The 17367-nt window shown below is 40.2% G+C and overlaps 1 protein-coding gene across 1 annotated transcript; it reads right to left on the bottom strand.

Annotated features, from left to right (window-relative positions):
• Positions 1–4993: 4993 nt before the first annotated feature.
• Positions 4994–7984, bottom strand: LOC106841229 (adrenodoxin-like). Its single transcript, XM_070506592.1, has one exon. It carries the CDS (start codon positions 5767–5769, stop codon positions 5266–5268), a length of 504 nt encoding a protein of 167 aa, XP_070362693.1. The 5' UTR covers positions 5770–7984; the 3' UTR covers positions 4994–5265.
• Between the last annotated feature and the right edge of the window lie 9383 nt (positions 7985–17367).

The raw sequence follows: 17367 nt of genomic DNA, 5'->3' as shown, positions 1-17367 counted from the left end.
TGTAATAAGAAATACAGCAAACACATTTCATTACAGAGCTCCGAGGACTATGCAACCATTTCCTTGAATTACAGAATCAATTGTGGGCTTGACATTTTGTGATGAAAATACCAAAGTGCTACAGTTGGTTATTAATTTTGGGGGAAATGTGCTTAGTGTATAATTAATAGAGACAAGCCATTATAGAGAACAAAGAATAACATTAAATCAAATAAGCATACGTCAACTGCTTCGGGAGGTGGAAAAAAGTATGAATCATTTTTTTTTGGATTAAAATAGCATGCTTTGATAATTGGGGTGTGAGGCCTTATATCCAATCTACTGTGGTGCTAAGTATCTTTACAAAGTTAAAGAAACATTAGCTGTAACATTACAACAATCAATAGAATTAGCACGAACCTACAGCCAAAACATTTAAAGCAGAAAAAAACAAAAAGCACAAATTTGCAGGTCTGCAGAATGCACATGAAGGCTAACAGGCTCATCAAATTCCTGTTCTAATTGGTTATATGCATAAATGCACTGAACTCACAGTTAGTGAGGAAGACACCCAAAGAATGGGAAAGAGTCCGTCAACCTAGATTATTACAAACACTAACAATGGCAACAGTTAATGCTGGAGGGTGCACTCTGTGCATGCGCTGTGCAGGGCACTTTACGTACAGTACTGCATCTCATCACCACAGCAGCCCATGAGGGAGGTGTTATGATCCTCACAGCAGCCCGCAGCTACTGAGAGACACAGCTAATATTCAAAGTCAGGTCTCTTTGCAAAGCTCATGTTCTTATTCATTTGGGGAGGCTGCCACAGCCTTCCCTAACCACGTTATTTTTTGCTGTTGTCCACCTCTGTACCAATTATTCATTCATGCATGCATGCACTATGTATCAAAATACTTATGAGGTTCTTAATATGTGCCCTGCCCTGTGCTGGATGTCCTTGATATAGCAGGGAATTCCACGTATATGTTTCTTCCATTCATGGAACTTACAGTTGATCAGAGGAGACTGAGAATTACAGTCTCTTAATAATCATCATCATCAAACAGCATTTATTAAGTACCTAGAAAATGCCAAGCCCATTTCTAGGCCCTTTCGGTGCAATCTCTTTAATTTCTGCAGCAATGCTCTACTATGGTCTCAACATCTCCACCTTGCATATAAGGAAACTGGAGCTCAGATACATTTGCCAATTGGTTCACATTTCAGTTGACTGTGTATCTGATCTGGGATTCCAGCCTCGGCCGGCAGGATGTTCTAATGCCTCGTTTACCACAGCACACTGCCTCATTACTGTGCCCCTCAATTCTTCAATGGGTTTCTCATCAGGAACGTAAGTCCCATTGCCACCATCTTCTGCGTTTTTTTGCCACTGCCATGCTGCTACTCTGCCTGTAAGTCACTTCCCTTGCCAGAATTCCTCACAGATAGGATCATTTTTATACAAAGTGATGTGTTCAAAATAACACGCTAACACTGTCTCTAACAGCCCTTACCCTCACCTCCCACCAGAAACACACACACACAAACACACACACACTTTGGCATAGGGGCATGTATTAAATGAACTAATATTCAACATGTGTCAATTAAACAGTTTCCAGAAAAGTCAGATTATGGTAGCTTTTTAAGACACATATATGCAAATTCAAAGCAATTTTCAGCAGCATCTGCATTAGCCACATTACCTCTAAATCAGTCTTCTTTTAGGACGGCTCATAATCTTTGCTGATGTGACACAACTTAGACACATCTTCCCAAATCATTTGTATAACTCCTAAAAATGTGTCATAACCATATGCTAGCTCTGGCAAAGTGATAAATCTCCCCTCTACTGTAAACTAGATGCTCAGACTTGTGGGAGTATCAGTCTAAGCAATACATGGGCTATAGGAAACAGTTCTCTTTTATATTCTGAGAGTTCTTTGAAGAACATTAAAAGACTTCAAGATATAGTATCTTAATTAAATAAGTAATGCAGATACCTTAAGGGTCCCTACGTTGGAGTGTGATTGATGGATCCCCTCTCCAGGTGTCAATACAGTTTCATGGCATAGGGCAAGTTACTCAACCCCTCTGTTAATTCCAAGTGTACTTCTTTTAGAATGGGGTATAATACTGTAGTGGCTTTAAAAACTGGCCAAAAATTCTATAATGTACTTACCATCAACAGGTTGGGTCTATGTCCCCTCTTCTTGAAATACGTGGTCCTGTGACTCTTTGACCAATAGAGTACAGTGAGTTGACACTATGTGATTTCTGAGGCTAGGTCATAAGGGTTATATAGCCGCCATGTTGCTCATAGGAACACTTGCTCTTGGAGCCTTGTGCCTCCATGTAAGGCGTCTTACTACCCTAAGTGTACCAAGTACTATAGTTGACAGTGTCAGATGAACCCAGCCTTCCAGCCATCTCCACCAAGGTACTAGACATGAAAGTGAGGCTGTCTTGGGCCCTTCAGACCAGTGCAACTGCCAGCAAGATAACACTGAGTCATCTACCTTCATTGATGTGAGGTAGAAGTTTCACCTAGCCAAATCCTGCCTGACTTTCTGACCCAAAAAATCATGAAATACAACAAATTATTGTTGCTTTATAAGCTGCCATGTTTTGGATAGTTTGCTATGTAGTAATACATAAGTCAAGTCAAACACTATCTCATACACTGTGAAGGTTATTCTAAGATTCTTAACTCAGAGCCTGATCTCTAGTAAGCACTCAATAAATGTCAGCTACAGTGTTTATTTTTTGAGCATCTACTCTGGTCACAAAACTAAATAAAGTGTTTTGAGGCCTAGAAAAGAGGTGTAAGATAAACTCTCTGCTCTCTTACAATTTTGGGAGTAGGAGTAAAGATGGATACATATGAAAAGAGAATGTATATATCATTAGAGTCATAAACATTATAACTGCTATAAGACTTCAAAGAAAGTTAGAAAGACTTCTAACTAACCCCTCCTTTCTTTGAAGTCTGACAGCAGTTACAAGAAGAAGGTGTTTCTTGAGCTGCATTTGAGGCACCCATCTTCAGGGAGAGGAAGGAAATATTTGTTGACCAGGGACTGTGCATGATAGTTTATCTGATTTTGGGGAGAAGGTTGTACAGTCACGCCTGCATAACAGTGTTGCAGTCAATGAAAAACTGCACAGACAACGGTGGTCCCCTAAGATTAGTACCATGTAGCCCACGTGTGTAGTGGGCTCTAGTAGGTTTGTCTAAGTATATGCCATGATGTTCATACAATGATGAAATTGCCTAACGACGCACTTCTCAGAACATACGCCTGTGGGTAAGTTACACATGACTATATTTTGATTCTTTTTTAAATCTTTTACCAGTTTATTCATGGTAGAGTTACAGATACAAATATTTGCTACGAGTAAATTGGTAATCTGTGTTCCACAGCCAGGAACGTGTTCAGGCAGCTGGGTGGCCCCACACGTGAGAAGTCTTCCCCTCCTCTGTCACTACACCCCTGCCGCTGTCCTCTGGGCTGGGGGCAGTGTTGCTCCCTCCAGGCTGATGGCCCTTCCTCTTATCCTAGTGAGGGCTGGTGGCAAAGATTGGGGACTTTTTAATTGTTTTAAGAAAAACCAGTATACATAGAAGAGTTTGATTACCATTAGACTTGTATATAGAACTTTTTAAAAAAGCCCTTAAGAAAATTACAGGCAAGCAAAAACAAAACAAAAAAGGCCATTCCCTCATCTCAGGGACTGTGTACACTGCTGTGCTCGCTGCACACAGCGCAGCTCCGTCCCTGTGGAGGGGACAGCGCCCCCTGCCCTGGCCTGCACTGCCGCAGCCTGCTCGGTTCCTTCTCTGGTTCAAGACAGGGAAAACCTAATCCCTAAGATTTCCATTCTGTTACAGGCAGAGATTTATAAATGAGCATTATTTTTAAAAGATTACAAAGACAGACCATTCTGCTTGGGATAGAAAAGAATAAAAACATCTAATTTTTAGTTAATTCCTCCAGTTTAGTCAGAACTGAGATTTCTTTGACAGTGTTATATTGCCTGTGCTCAGACTTACACTTTTCCCTGAATCAAAACTATCAAATATTTATTTATAAGGCAATAACTGAAATTAAGCAGTTTACTGAGCAATTAAATAGCTTTGTCCATACACATTCACTTTTTTTTATTGAGTTATTGATAGGTTACAATCTTGTGAAATTTCAGTTGTACATTAATGTTTGTCAGTCATGTTGTAGGTGCACCACTTCACCCTTTGTGCCCACCCCCCACCCCACCTTTCCCCTGGTATCCACTAAACTGTTCTTGGTCCATAGTGTTAAATTCCTCATATGAGTGGAGTCATACACAGATTATCCTTCTCTCGCTGGCTTATTTCACTTAACATAATTCCCTCAAGGTCCATCCATGTTATTGCAAATGGAATGATTTTGTTCTGTTTTGCAGCTGAGTAGTATTCCATTGTATATATGTACCACATCTTCTTTATCCATTCGTCTGTTGATGGGCACTTAGGTTGCTTCCACGTCTTGGCTATTGTAAATAATGCTGCAATGAACATTGGGGTGCATAGGACTTTTGGGATTGCTGACTTCAGGCTCTTTGGATAAATACCCAGTAGTGGGATGGCTGGATCGTATGGCAGTTCTATTTTTAGTTTTTTGAGGAATCTCCATACTGTTTTCCATAGTGGCTGCACCAGTTTGCATTCCCACCAGCAGTGTATGTCCATACACATTCACTTTTAATTACTGCTATAAATAAGATATTCATAATTTCTCCAGTTTCACTCTGAACACATAACTGGTAGTAACAAGATGCGGTTCTAGGACTGCTCTTCCAATTGGTCGTACAGCCCAAGACAAGCCATCGGAGAGCTCTGCTTTCACCCGCATCTAACAGGGATAATAGTATCTTTTTTGAACCTACCTTACGGGTAAGTAGGTGCAAGATTTATGTGAAAAATTTTTTGCTAAAGTCGCTAAACAAACAGTAAAGAACACAAGGTTTTATCATATTAACTATTTTCTAATATTTGATTTGATTTTTGTAATTTAACCAAATTAAGACTGCATACTTTCAGAACAATAAAAATCCATAGTTATACAAGGTAAATTAAGGTAGTAAAGCTAGTCATAATAATAAACCCATTCATCCATGTTCTCATTTAATTACATTAAGAAATAATAATTATAAAAATAGGTAAAATTTCGTGAAAATATTCCTTTTATTCTAGCCTCGGAGTTCTTGCCCACATCAATGCATTGTCTGGCGTCAGCCACAGCATCAGGTACTGGAACAGTCATCCTCTATAGACTTTGTCAAACAGACTTGGCAGCCCAACGGAGATCTGTCTGTTCGTCCATAGGCAAGATCAAGCATGTCACTCTCCTCATCAGTGATTGCTTCTAACTTCTCGAATATGCGGGCTTCAAAGATGAGGTGACAGGTAGAGCGAGCCGAGGTTCCCTCACATGCACCCACACCATCAGTATCTAGGTTATTTTCAGTCACAACATCTAGGAGAGAGTCACCAACTTTTCCTTTGGCTGTTAATGTTTCACTGCCGCGTTTTCTAAAAGGGACTGTTACTTCGTCTTCTGAGCTGCCCCGAGTCCGCGCCGCTATGCTCAGCGTCCGGATCTCCCGCGCTGCCACCTGGCCCCGGGCTCTTGGGAGGCCGCCGGTTCCCGCGTCGGGTCCAGCGAGGAGCAGCCCCCGACGAGCCTTGCAGGAGCCGGGTGTCCCCACGGCAGCTATGGCCGGTCGGGTTTGTATTTCAATTCTCATTTCCTAGATTAAGAAATGAGACATGATGCGTTATGTTTTGGTCGCCTCATATTATTCTGTTAGCGAGGGAGGGATTCCTGCCCTAGGGATATGGGGACAGCTGAACACAAGGCACCTGACAGTGGGCAGATGAGATCAACAGCAGTTCCTTAGTCACATACATTCACAATGGGGGGAGAAGGGCACTGCACACTGCTAGGGTCACATAGGTTTGCACTTAGGAAGAGTGGACAACCAGGGGCTCCTGGGAGCTGGGCTTTACAGAATCAGGAGGGTGGGGTGACCCTTGGTTCCCATATGAGGATGTGACTTGGCCGTTTGAATAATTCTGGGGGCTGGCAGGGAACTGAAATCCACTACTCAGGGATAAGCAGGAACCATGCCTGATCCCTTTGAGAAGGAGGGTTGTTTGGCTAGGAGACCTTATGAGCAGGAACAGAGTAGGGTGGAGAACTTGCTGTTAGGCCGTTTGTGGCCTTCCCGATTTTATCAGATACTTAGATAAAAAAAGGAACACATGATATTGAGCCTTAATTTTTGGCCTCATACCACAGCATAACCTGCTCAAGATGCCAAAGCCAATGAAAAGTGGAGCTTGGATTGGAACCTCAGTGTGTCTAGTTCAAAGTCCCTTCATGGACTCAAAGGGATGCAGTGGATTCACATGAAGGAGAAGACAAGTTTATGAATACCACTGAGTGTGTGCTGCTGCTTTCCATGTCATCCTCCTCTGTTTCATTGAGTTTCCCACGGCTCCCAGTATCCTAAGAATGCTCACGGGTGTTGCTACAGTTATAAAAGATGTCACCATTGGAGGAAGTTGGGTGAAGCATACCTGGACTATTTTTGCAACTTCCTGTAAATCAGTCATTATTCCAAAATAAAAAAGTTTAAAAATGTTCATGGGGCCTAAGGTTCTAAATTGTTCCTGAATTAGGAGATAGTCACTGTAGTCACTACAGGGCGTCAGTCAGGGTTGACCTTGCCATCTCCACCAACGCTTTTCACTCTTTCTCACCTATCTCGTGTCCTGCTGTATCAGGCCTAATTCTATGGTTAGTATTAAAATAACTCTCTTGCGCACACTCCAAGTTCCTTATCTCTCTCTCTCCCCCACTTCCTTGTACTCATTGGCTAAACTGAAACCCCTGTTAAATCCAGCGCTGCCTCCTCTGCGTCTTTACCTGGAGACTTGAGTCTTGCTGGAAAAAAGGACACAGCCAGGCTGGCCTTCTAGTGGTCCCTTAGTGTTGCCTGGTGCCACAAAATGCCATGTTTGTGTCTCTTCAAAATCGGTGTGTTGAACCCTAACCCTCAAAGGGGTGATCTTAGGAGGTGAGGCCTTTGGGAGATCATTAGGTCATGAGGGTGTTGCCTCATGGATGGAATTGGTGCCTTTATAAAAGACCTCAGAGAGCTCCCTTGCCCCTTCCACCATGTGAGAACACAGTGAAAAGACAACTATCTGTGAGCCAGGAAGAGGATCCTCACCAGACACTGAATCTGCTGGCACCGTGATCTTAGATTTCCCAGTCTCCAAAACTGTGAGAAATAAATGTCTGTTGTTTACAAGCCTCCCAGGCTATGGTATTTCGTTATAGCAGCCTGAATGGACTAAGACACCTGGCAATTATTTTTTGCTTTCCCACTTTCTTTGATTTCAAATATATATACCTTCTCCTCTTTCCTCAAAACTCCAGCATCTCCTCTTCCAACTCTACTCTTCTGTCTTTCTTGATAGCACTCATCTCTCTTTAACATTTAATATTTAATTTTTTAGTATAATATTTATTTATTTAATCTTTCCCCACCAGGGTGTAAGCTCTAGGAGAGCCAGGGATTTTTTGTTCATTTTCTTCACACCTTTATCCTCACTGCCAAGAACAGTGCCTGGCACGGAGTAAACATTTAATGTATATTTGTTCAATGAATGAAGGAATGAATAAAGGGTCATCTCTTTGGCACTTCAGGCATCTAGGAAGCTGTAAAGACAAAGATTATGTAAGATTAAGGACAATAGACATAGTCTCCTCTTCGCTTCTTTATCTTTTGTTCTGTTTATAGTGTCTCCCAAATTCAGAAGTCTAAGTAGAGCCAACATATGACCGGAAACTCTATAGAAGACTCTGATATTTATTAGCCACCAAGTGAAGTCTTTTTATATATCACTCTTAGAGGTAGAACTACGAGAAGGAGACATTCATTGTAGACACTATTTGATTTCAGGAGACCTTCCACTTTGGTAAAGAATTCAATTATATAAATGAAGTGACAGAAGGTAAAGAAGATGACACTGTCCGCATATCTTGATTTCTTTCTTAAAACTGAAATCCACTGGTAGAGATACATAATCATTGCAATTTATGCTAAAAGTTAATATCTGGGAGATATAATAAGCGATTAACAGTTATTTCCATGCAATTATGAATAGTTTCTAATAATATTTCTACTCTAGTTTTTGCCACATTCATTTTATTTTAATAAATTTAACAGATTTGTCTCTCCTAATAGATTACCTTTTCTTCTAAAGGAGTGAACACAGCCTATTGCTTTGTTCTTTCCTAGTACTCAGCACAGTGCCTGGCATATACTGAGAAATTCCTAAATGTTTGCTGGAAAAAAATAAAGGTATGAATAAATTTGCATACCCTTACATGTTATATCCCACAGTTCTCTCAACAATCTTGCTTCACAGCACATGGTACAATCTGAGATGGGAGGACGTTATACTTTTATTTTGTATGATGAGAGAAAGATGATTATGAAATAGGAAGTGGGAAAAGAGCCAGCCTGATGTCTGGACTGCAGTCATGTTCTCAGATACTCCAATTTTAGTAGCCTACATATAGAAGTTGAGAATCTAGAAACTTATACTCTTTTTTGACATGAAATCTATCTTTTCAACAACTTTTAAGTGTACATTGTTGTTGCCTATAGGTACAGTGTTGTACAGCAGATCTCTAGAGGTTATTCACCTTATTTAACTGAAACTTTGTTTGTTGATTAATAACTGTCCATTCCCCCCCCCCCCCAGCCCTTGGTAACTACTATTCCAGTCTTTGATTTTATGAATTTGACTATTTTAGGTACCTTATGTAAGTGGAATAATGCAATACTTGTATTTCTATGCCTGACTTATTTCACTTGGCATAATGTCCTCAAGGTCCACCTATGTTGACTATTGAAATTAAATTTCTAGGCTCAAGATGGAGCCACTCTTGCCCAAGGCACCACATCAGCAAACTGAAATTAAATAACTTCCATGTCCCTGGAAGCCTCAGCTTGAGCAGGAAGGGGCGTATCCAGCCAGCCAATCCCCAAACGCCAACTCTGGGCTCTATACTTACTCCTTGTTCCTTGGTCTTTCTAAATAAGATCAGATATGCAACCCCAGCCAATCAACTTAAGTCAAGTACTTCTTCCTTGTCTCTTTCTACAAAAGCTTGCTGCCTTTTCCCCATATTTTGCAGTTCTCAGAACTCTTGAGAGTGGAGACTGCCCACTTCATGAAGTGTTAAAGAAAATTTGTTTGTATCACCTAAATTACCTTCCTTAATCATTTAACATGTCACATATTGCAGAATTTCCTTCTTTTCTCCTTTTTTAAGGCTAAATAGTATTCCATTGTATGTATATACCACATTTAGAAACCAATATTCTTAAGACCACCCATGCCCATGTACACAATGAAAAATGATCCTGCACTCTCAGGGCTATGATCCACTAGGCTGAAGACTGCTCTCCAGAAGGTAAGCTCTGTGAGGCTCTCTTGGGCACCACTATATCCTGTGGACTTATCGTAGTGCTGGCCCCATGATAAGTACTCAAAGAACATTCACTGAATGAATGAATGAATGAATGAATGAGATATATCCAGCACTGATGTTGATCTTTCTTCAACTCTCACTCCTGGACCAAATCTGATGCCCGGTTGAAAGCCATCTTTGCTAAATCATCCTAATCCTGTATATTCTTTCTTTGCCAAATCCTGTCATATAGGGCACAATAGGGACTCTTTTTTGGCTTACTGTTTTGTTGGTTTTCCCATATTTAAACAAAAATCATAGCATACTTTTGGTCTTAATTAGTGATCTAAAGGTACTTAGGGAAAGTCCGTATAAGTAGACCACCCACTAAAACATCTGGGACTTGGTTTTACTGTTCTATATTTATTTGGATGACATGCTAGGAATTATTTTTCCATACATGCTAATTATCTTTGCTGCCTGCATATAAATTCTTAGTATTTCAATATCTTCTATGTCTAATTCAAATAACTATTGGAAAAGAAAGTTCACACCACTCTTCCCCTTGGAATCTTACTTCTTCTTATTTAATTACTATTGTATTTTAGCAAGTTATTGCTGCAAACAAAGCTAAGATTTTATGGTGTAATTTTTTAAAGCTAGAGTAACCTTAAATCTCAATTAGATTGTCACATAATTATTGGTATTTATAATTAAATTTGAATATTAGAGCCAGTAATTTGGGTCTGATTCATTTGAAATATATTTACTTAAGCCTTAATCATATCTAGGGCATATTGTTCAATTCTTCATTTTAGAACCTCTCTCAACATCATTTACCACTGATTGGGAACTTCTGAATTCAACTTGTTTCACTAATCCAGGCCTACTTTGAAATGCATTCAAAGTAACAAAGGTTACTTGTAGTGAATGAAAAGCATTCATTGAGCTATGCTTTTGGTTTGGGATAGAGAATATTTCAGAACATAAATAGATCTGATTATAATCATATGTTCAGATACAAAGACAGTTGTTCTAACAAATACTAGTTTTTCTTAAAGGAGGTAGCATGTAAAAACATCATAAAAATACCTTACATATGTGTATGTGTATCCTATAATTCTACAGATTACATTAACCTCAGAATTTCTAAATGAAAATGGTGATAGTATTATTTTAGACTGAGGCCTCACCCACTGAGTAACAGGAAGCTCATAACCGGATCTTTTCACATCCAGAGGTTATGTGGTTTTTCACCTGTGCTCTGAACACTCTCTTTCTAGACAGAGAATAATACAAACTATCCCACTGAGACGAAGAGGGGAAGGGAGGAATACTTTCCTAGAAATGGGAGCATTTGCTAATCACTGCTGACATTACCATCGACAGTAAACCTGCAGTGTCTTAGTAATGCAATTACTATTCCTGTTACCACCACATATCTTACTTCTCCTCTGCTTCCCAATAACCCACTGGTCACTTTTCAACTTTCTTTTAAAAGGACATCATCCTACCCTATATTTGGGGTCAGGCAGTGGTAGGGCAGCTGGTAAAAGATGGAGTTAGGCAGGCAGCAGAGGGAGTCAGGTTTCAAGAAGCGAGGTGTAAACAGGCAGAGAATGGTCAAGGTAAGTGAAGGCCATAAAGCCCAAAAAGGTTTGAACCAGCAGCAGGCTGTCCTGAAGACACAGAGGCCAAGCCTGCCCAAGGTGACACTTGGGAAGTGGGTGGATATTGTAATGTCCATATTCTCCTGACTCCTTTTCTCCTGCCCTCTCTGGGACCGTCCTTTTGAAGCTCTTTTCTTTTCTATTGGGCATCTGTGTCTTTTCCAGGCCCACAGAGTTCACACTGCCTCACCGAGGCTTGGACTGTTCTGGTCCCTTCTTCCCCTGCAGAGCTTTCCTGCTCAGGTTCTAAACCTTGAGGGATTTGTTCTAGGTGACCTGATGACCAATATACACCAAGGGATCAGTGGGCCCCACAGTGTAATGTCACCTCTTCCAAGTTAAGTTAGTAAAACTTACATTGATTCATCTAGAGGAAATAGTAATTTCAAGCGTATCAGAAAGGAGACAGGGGAATAATTTGGTTTTCAATGCCTCCATCTCATATGAGGTCTTTCTGAAGTGTTCAGCATTCAGAGCAGAGATTTACCTCAGAATCATAGGATTTTATAGCGAAGGAGGGTTTATCTTGTCATTATTTCCCAATCTCCTAATCGCTCCCAGTACATGTTTTCACAAGATGGGCTCACGTAGTGCCTGTTAATCAACATTAACAGAGAAATAAAAATTTCTGTCCTATAATGACATCTGCTGTCACTATTTGTGACATGCAGAAAACACAGTTGATAAAATCCAAAACTGAAATATAAAAGAGACTTTCTACGGATGTTGTGGGACTGAATTCTTATCAGATATTGGCACTTCAATTGGTCTGTTTAATTCTACTGTTGTTGCTTTAGGCGAAGTGTTTTTAGAGCCGGCTCTTTCCATGGATGGGAGAAGTAAATCGACGACTGAAGGGATTTTAAGGCTGCTGGAAAAGCTCTCTGCCGTCTGTCCTTAAAATACCTCCCTTGCTTTCTGTTGCCCGAAAATTCCACAAATGGAGCTCCAGATTTTTCCTGATGTTTCTTTTCCCCATGAAAATAAAATAACAAAATAGATTCACCTGGGGAGATATTAGGACAACCCCCATGCTCGGGCCTGACCCCAGAGCGTCTTCTTTTCTTAGTCTGGATTAGGGCCTAGAAATTGATATTTTAAAAAAAGTCCCTGGGTAATTTTAATGTGCAGCCAGTGCTGATAAACACTGTGCTAGTGGGACGCTAACATGGACTCATTTGCACCTGAGATATCTCAGGGTGGGCATTTTGTTTTTGTTTTCTTTTAAATCAGAGATCTTCCTGAAAAACAGGTTACTAGAAGGGAGAAGGACAATAAAGAAAAGAACTCTGGACTCTAAAGGAAATTGAGACATCAAGCTGAAGAGAGACCTGGAGTGAAAGCCATGGGGAATCCAAAAACAAGTGCTGTCCATTTCACAATCCTCCAAGGCTAGGCCTAGTTGATGTTAATGACAAACAATGAGGAAATGACAGCAGTAGCATCCCTTGCCTCCCTTCTCCACCATCCAGCACTTAAGGACCATCCACAGGTAGGTCAGGGGCCCTGGGAACTGGCATGCACACTGATCTGTAGGCAGCGCAAGGAGTCTTAAGATGCTGCCGCCACAGTTGCCGCTGCTCTGCAAACCTATTAGGGAGATGCATCATCTCTCCTTTGATTTGAAGTTCCAGATTGATGGGCCTGAAAATTGAATGAGCTCAGGGACTGCTCAAAGATCCATGGTGAAATGAAAACAAGTCAGAATAAAAACAACCTGTGGCTAGTGGCTACAGAAAGCAACTTTTCAGTTTGATGTTTTCAGGGTTTAAGTGAATCTGAAATGGTAATCCAACATGGGCAAATCAAAGCTGGGAGTTTAGCTAAAGTGTTAAAAGTATTCTCAAATGTCCAAATGTCACAGAACGAACAATCAATACATAGATATTTTTTCTTCCCAGCTACAAATCTGTTGCTTAGATACTCCTCAGCTTTTTCAGAGCAACAAGACTGGTCAAAGAAAATCAGTCAATTAAAAGTGGGGTAAAGGTAGTCGTTGTAAGGAGTAACCTTACTCTTTTAAATTGCTTGAGAATCCTAGAAATATTTTCCCCCTTATAAACAAAAATTGAGGCATCTGATTAAGTTGGCTCTCTCTCTCTTTTTTTTTGCTGGGGAAGATTAGCCCTTAGCTAACATCTGTTGCCAATCTTCCTCCTTTTTCTTCCCCTCGAAGCCCCAGCACCTAGTTGTGTATAGTTGCAAATTCTTCTCGTTCTTCTCTGTGAGCTGCCACCACACATGGCTACTGACAGACCAGTGGTGTTGTTCCATTCCTGGGAACTGAACCTGGGCCGCTGAAGCGGAGTGCTCCGAACCTTAACCACCAGGCCATCAGGGCTGGCTCTAAGTTGGCTCTCTGACATTTGGGATGGGTCCCTCCAGGGGTGGATTTCCTATGAAGTTAATGAAGCTGAAGCTTCAGGGCCCTTCACTTGCATTAGCTCCATCTCGGTCTCTGGGAGGAGGGGCCCTAGCAATGAGTTCTAATGGTCATATATTTTGTAAAATTTGATAAAAATAAGATACTTTAACAGCATTCAGTTAAGACTACTTTCTTCACTCCAAATTTTCTTTTGACGTACTTTCTCTCATGGTATGTGGTGTTGGAGCCACTGCATGCAGTTTTGGGCTCTGGCTAAGGGATTTATGAGATAATTTGCATCGTTTGCAGTCACTTCAGTGTGTACCTAAGTATTGCTAGTTACCCTAGCGTATGCATAGCTTACAGGAAAACTCCTCCGCTCACTGTATGTTCGTTCGGCATCTTCACCTAAGGGTGCAGTATCATGATATAAACCAGCTCCAGAAGTATATTGGTAGGAAAAGGGGTGAAACGAAGCTTGGACTGTATGGAGCCAGAAACGAGTCTGTGGAAAATTTTCCCCACTGTCATACATGTAAAATTGTAAGTGGAAGACTCCATTTGTGTTGATACCTAACTAAAGCAGGACTTCCTTCTAGTCAGTAACACTCCATCTTTTTTGGGGCAGAAGGAGGAAGATGGGAATTACATGAAATAGAATTTATCAGAATTCCTGTGTTTGTAGGACACAAATCTATAGCAGTAGGACAAACTGGGGAAGTCACATATTTTGTGCATTCCGGCACAGCAGATGGCACCTTTGAGTATCTGATATATCTTGCCTTAATGAAGTTTGGCAGTTCCAGACCAAATGGCAGGTAAAATTGCCTTCAATAAAGTGACAGAATCAACCACGCTAAAAGAAAGACTAACTTATTCTGCTAGTCTCTGTATTTGGAAAATCCTTCAAAATTATTACATGCAGAGGTGATCAAAGGGTATGCAGGCAAAGAAATGTAGGAAAAGTTATTATAGAGGTGGTTATGATAGCTGATTAGTAAATATGTTATGCTATTTTTCTGGATTTTGTAATGATTTTTGTCTTTAGTCAGCTTTTTAAAATTTATAATTTGTTGTGACTTCTCTCATTCTAAAATAGCACTTTTATACCTACTCTTATGTTTTCAATTTTGCGTTTTTTTTTTTTAAACAGGGAGCTTTCAAGTTGAGTAAGTGTCAGGCTGCCCAAAACTGGGAGCTGCCTCTATATTTGTGCAGGGGAAATTTTCACATTATGGGCAAGCCACAAAATGGAAGTACTGAAGGGGATTTTGGCCCCTGAGCTGGTACTTTTCTGCTTGCTCAGGAGTCGGAAAGTTGAGTTTTCTTCTGAACTCTGCCATTTATTGGCTGAGTGGTCAGACCCAGATTTCTGAGGAAAAGAAAAGAGGGGGAGAAATGCTATTTATTGGACATCCCATAGTAAAATACCAGGATCATACCATCCCTTTTTATATATTATATCATTTAATCCTCACAAATTGTTTATGAGATTGGAGGAAGCTAAAACGAATAGAGAGATGAAGACCCGATACAAGCGAGTGCACTGGAATTAGACCCTATATCTATCTGGCTTTACGTTCCGTGGACTTTTGCCGTGACTTACAGATTTAAGACTCTAAGATTCCTCAGCTGTAAAATGAGGATAATTAGGTCTTATTTACCTGCTTCCCAGGGTTGCATCAACCAACAAATGAGGAAGCCTGAGAGGAAAGACTTGAAATATTCTTCTATAAATATGAAATAACGTTTACAGTCTGCATCTCTGTATGCCGCCCACGTGATTTGGGGTATAAATTGTTTAACAGCAACAGCTCTGAGCCATTGCAGCAAATGGGGCTACTTAAATACGTCTCACAGGTGGTGACATGGCAGGTTTTCTGTACCCATCGACGTTAATTGTTTCCTGTTTGACCCTAATAGGCATATGTCTCTTCTTACCATGGGAGTTCTCAACTCTACACCAGAGCAGAGAAGAGAGGCAGACAATAATAGTCACGATGGTAAAAAGAGATGAAGAGCTTGGAGCTGAGTTTGGAGAAAGAAATGACCCTTAATACAGAGCATCCTGGAGGAAGTTATCATCCACCAAAAGCAATTATTAAAGATGTGGGCATTTCAGTGAACCTTGTGCTTCTGCAGAGTCTCAGAATAATATGTCCCAAGTATTACAGTCTCAAATAATAAGGTCGCTACCACAATTTGGAAGAAGGTAAATCCAAATGGGACCAAAATAAGTCTATTCTCTTGGCCAGGCTGGATAAGGAAGATGAATTCCTCCTAGAGAAGGAACTTTTGGTTAATATCAGGATGAAATTGTAGGAGTATTTAGAGAAAGTTGTGTATGTTAATGTTTAAGTTAACTGTATATTAATATGTATAGTTTTTTTCATTTCGAAGTATGTGATTAATAGTTCTCAATTAAACCATTTTTTTCCTCAAATGATATGAATTTAAAAATAATTCTAGCTACTTTCATAGATAGGTACTGGAATGAGGCAGATTATACCTTATTGTAGTCAAGATTCTGGTTTCTGAAAAAAAAAAGAAGTGCTCTGACAAGGCTTATTACTGCATGCACTACACGTAAGGCCAGACTGAGACACAGAACCTGATAGGCAGGTTAAATAACCTGATGCTGTTTTAGCCTGAAATTTTAAAAGTATATTTTAAAACTTTTATATAGTAGAGGTAGGGAGAAATATTTTTTCTAAGAAGTTATAGCAAACAAAATCACACATTCATTTGTGAACATGTTCCAAAATATTTGTTAAACTCTTTCCTATTTTATCTGGTTTTTATCATTTCATTTTTCCTTTATAATTTTCTAAATTGTAGACATTATAGAATTATAAAGTTCCAAGACAACTTCTTGGAAGCCATAGTACGAGTCTTAGTAAACTAAGCTACTCATCCCCATAAGCAGACCTATATCTGGCTTTATTTGGTTTTAGAACCTTGGCTCACTTTGCTGACATCTAACTCACTGAAATTATATATGGGTAGGGAAAAAACTCGAAAGATAAACCAGTACAGCAAGAGTGGTTTGAATTTTGACTTCATTCTACTTACTTTAATGGGAGTGGGACCAAATTACATCATGTGAATTTATCCCGGTGATGCTTTATTATCCATTAGAATCAATGTCCCAGGCAACCACCTGCCTAGCCTGCCCATTTAATCTAGCTGTAGATAAAAGTTACTTATTTTGCTTTTTTCCTTGTCTGGATCTCCTCTTCTAAATTATATTTTGCTTGGTTCTTATTTTTAATTCTTGTTTGCATTTGCTGTTTTATTGCCGGTACTCTGCTTTAAGTCATATTACATTCTTTGTGGAAAGTGATAAGGCATAAAACAAATAGTACTGGCTGTTTCAATCTATCTTGCCTCTCTCATTTTTTTTTTATCTTTTCCATCTGCCTCAAAGTTATCAGAATTCTGATGAGATGGTGGCCTGACATATCCCTGCGGCCCTGATATCCACTCTCAACTCTAATCCAACTACCAGCTACGTCTCCCTAGAGAAGGAGGGTGTGTGGGAAGACTCTGACATTTCCGGGGACAGGAAGTTTAGGGTGATTCTCAGTTCTGGGCCTGGCAGTTGATCTGGAATGAGAATCTGTACTCTTTTTTTCCTGAATAGAGATTATACCTCTGGGGTCTGTGGATCCTGAGAGGAAAAGCCTTGTCATTCCAGGTACGTCTTCCCAGGAGGACCTGCTTCGGAGGGGTCTTGTGATCCTCCCTCTGTCTGAAAGATCATTAGTCAAGCTTGGGTCCTGTGTTTGCAGAAGGGACTGAAGAGTTTCTGGTTTTC

Source organism: Equus asinus, chromosome 3, assembly GCF_041296235.1.
Source record: "Equus asinus isolate D_3611 breed Donkey chromosome 3, EquAss-T2T_v2, whole genome shotgun sequence".
Classification (NCBI taxonomy): Eukaryota; Metazoa; Chordata; class Mammalia; order Perissodactyla; family Equidae; genus Equus; species Equus asinus.
This window is presented reverse-complemented; position numbering and strand designations above follow the sequence as displayed.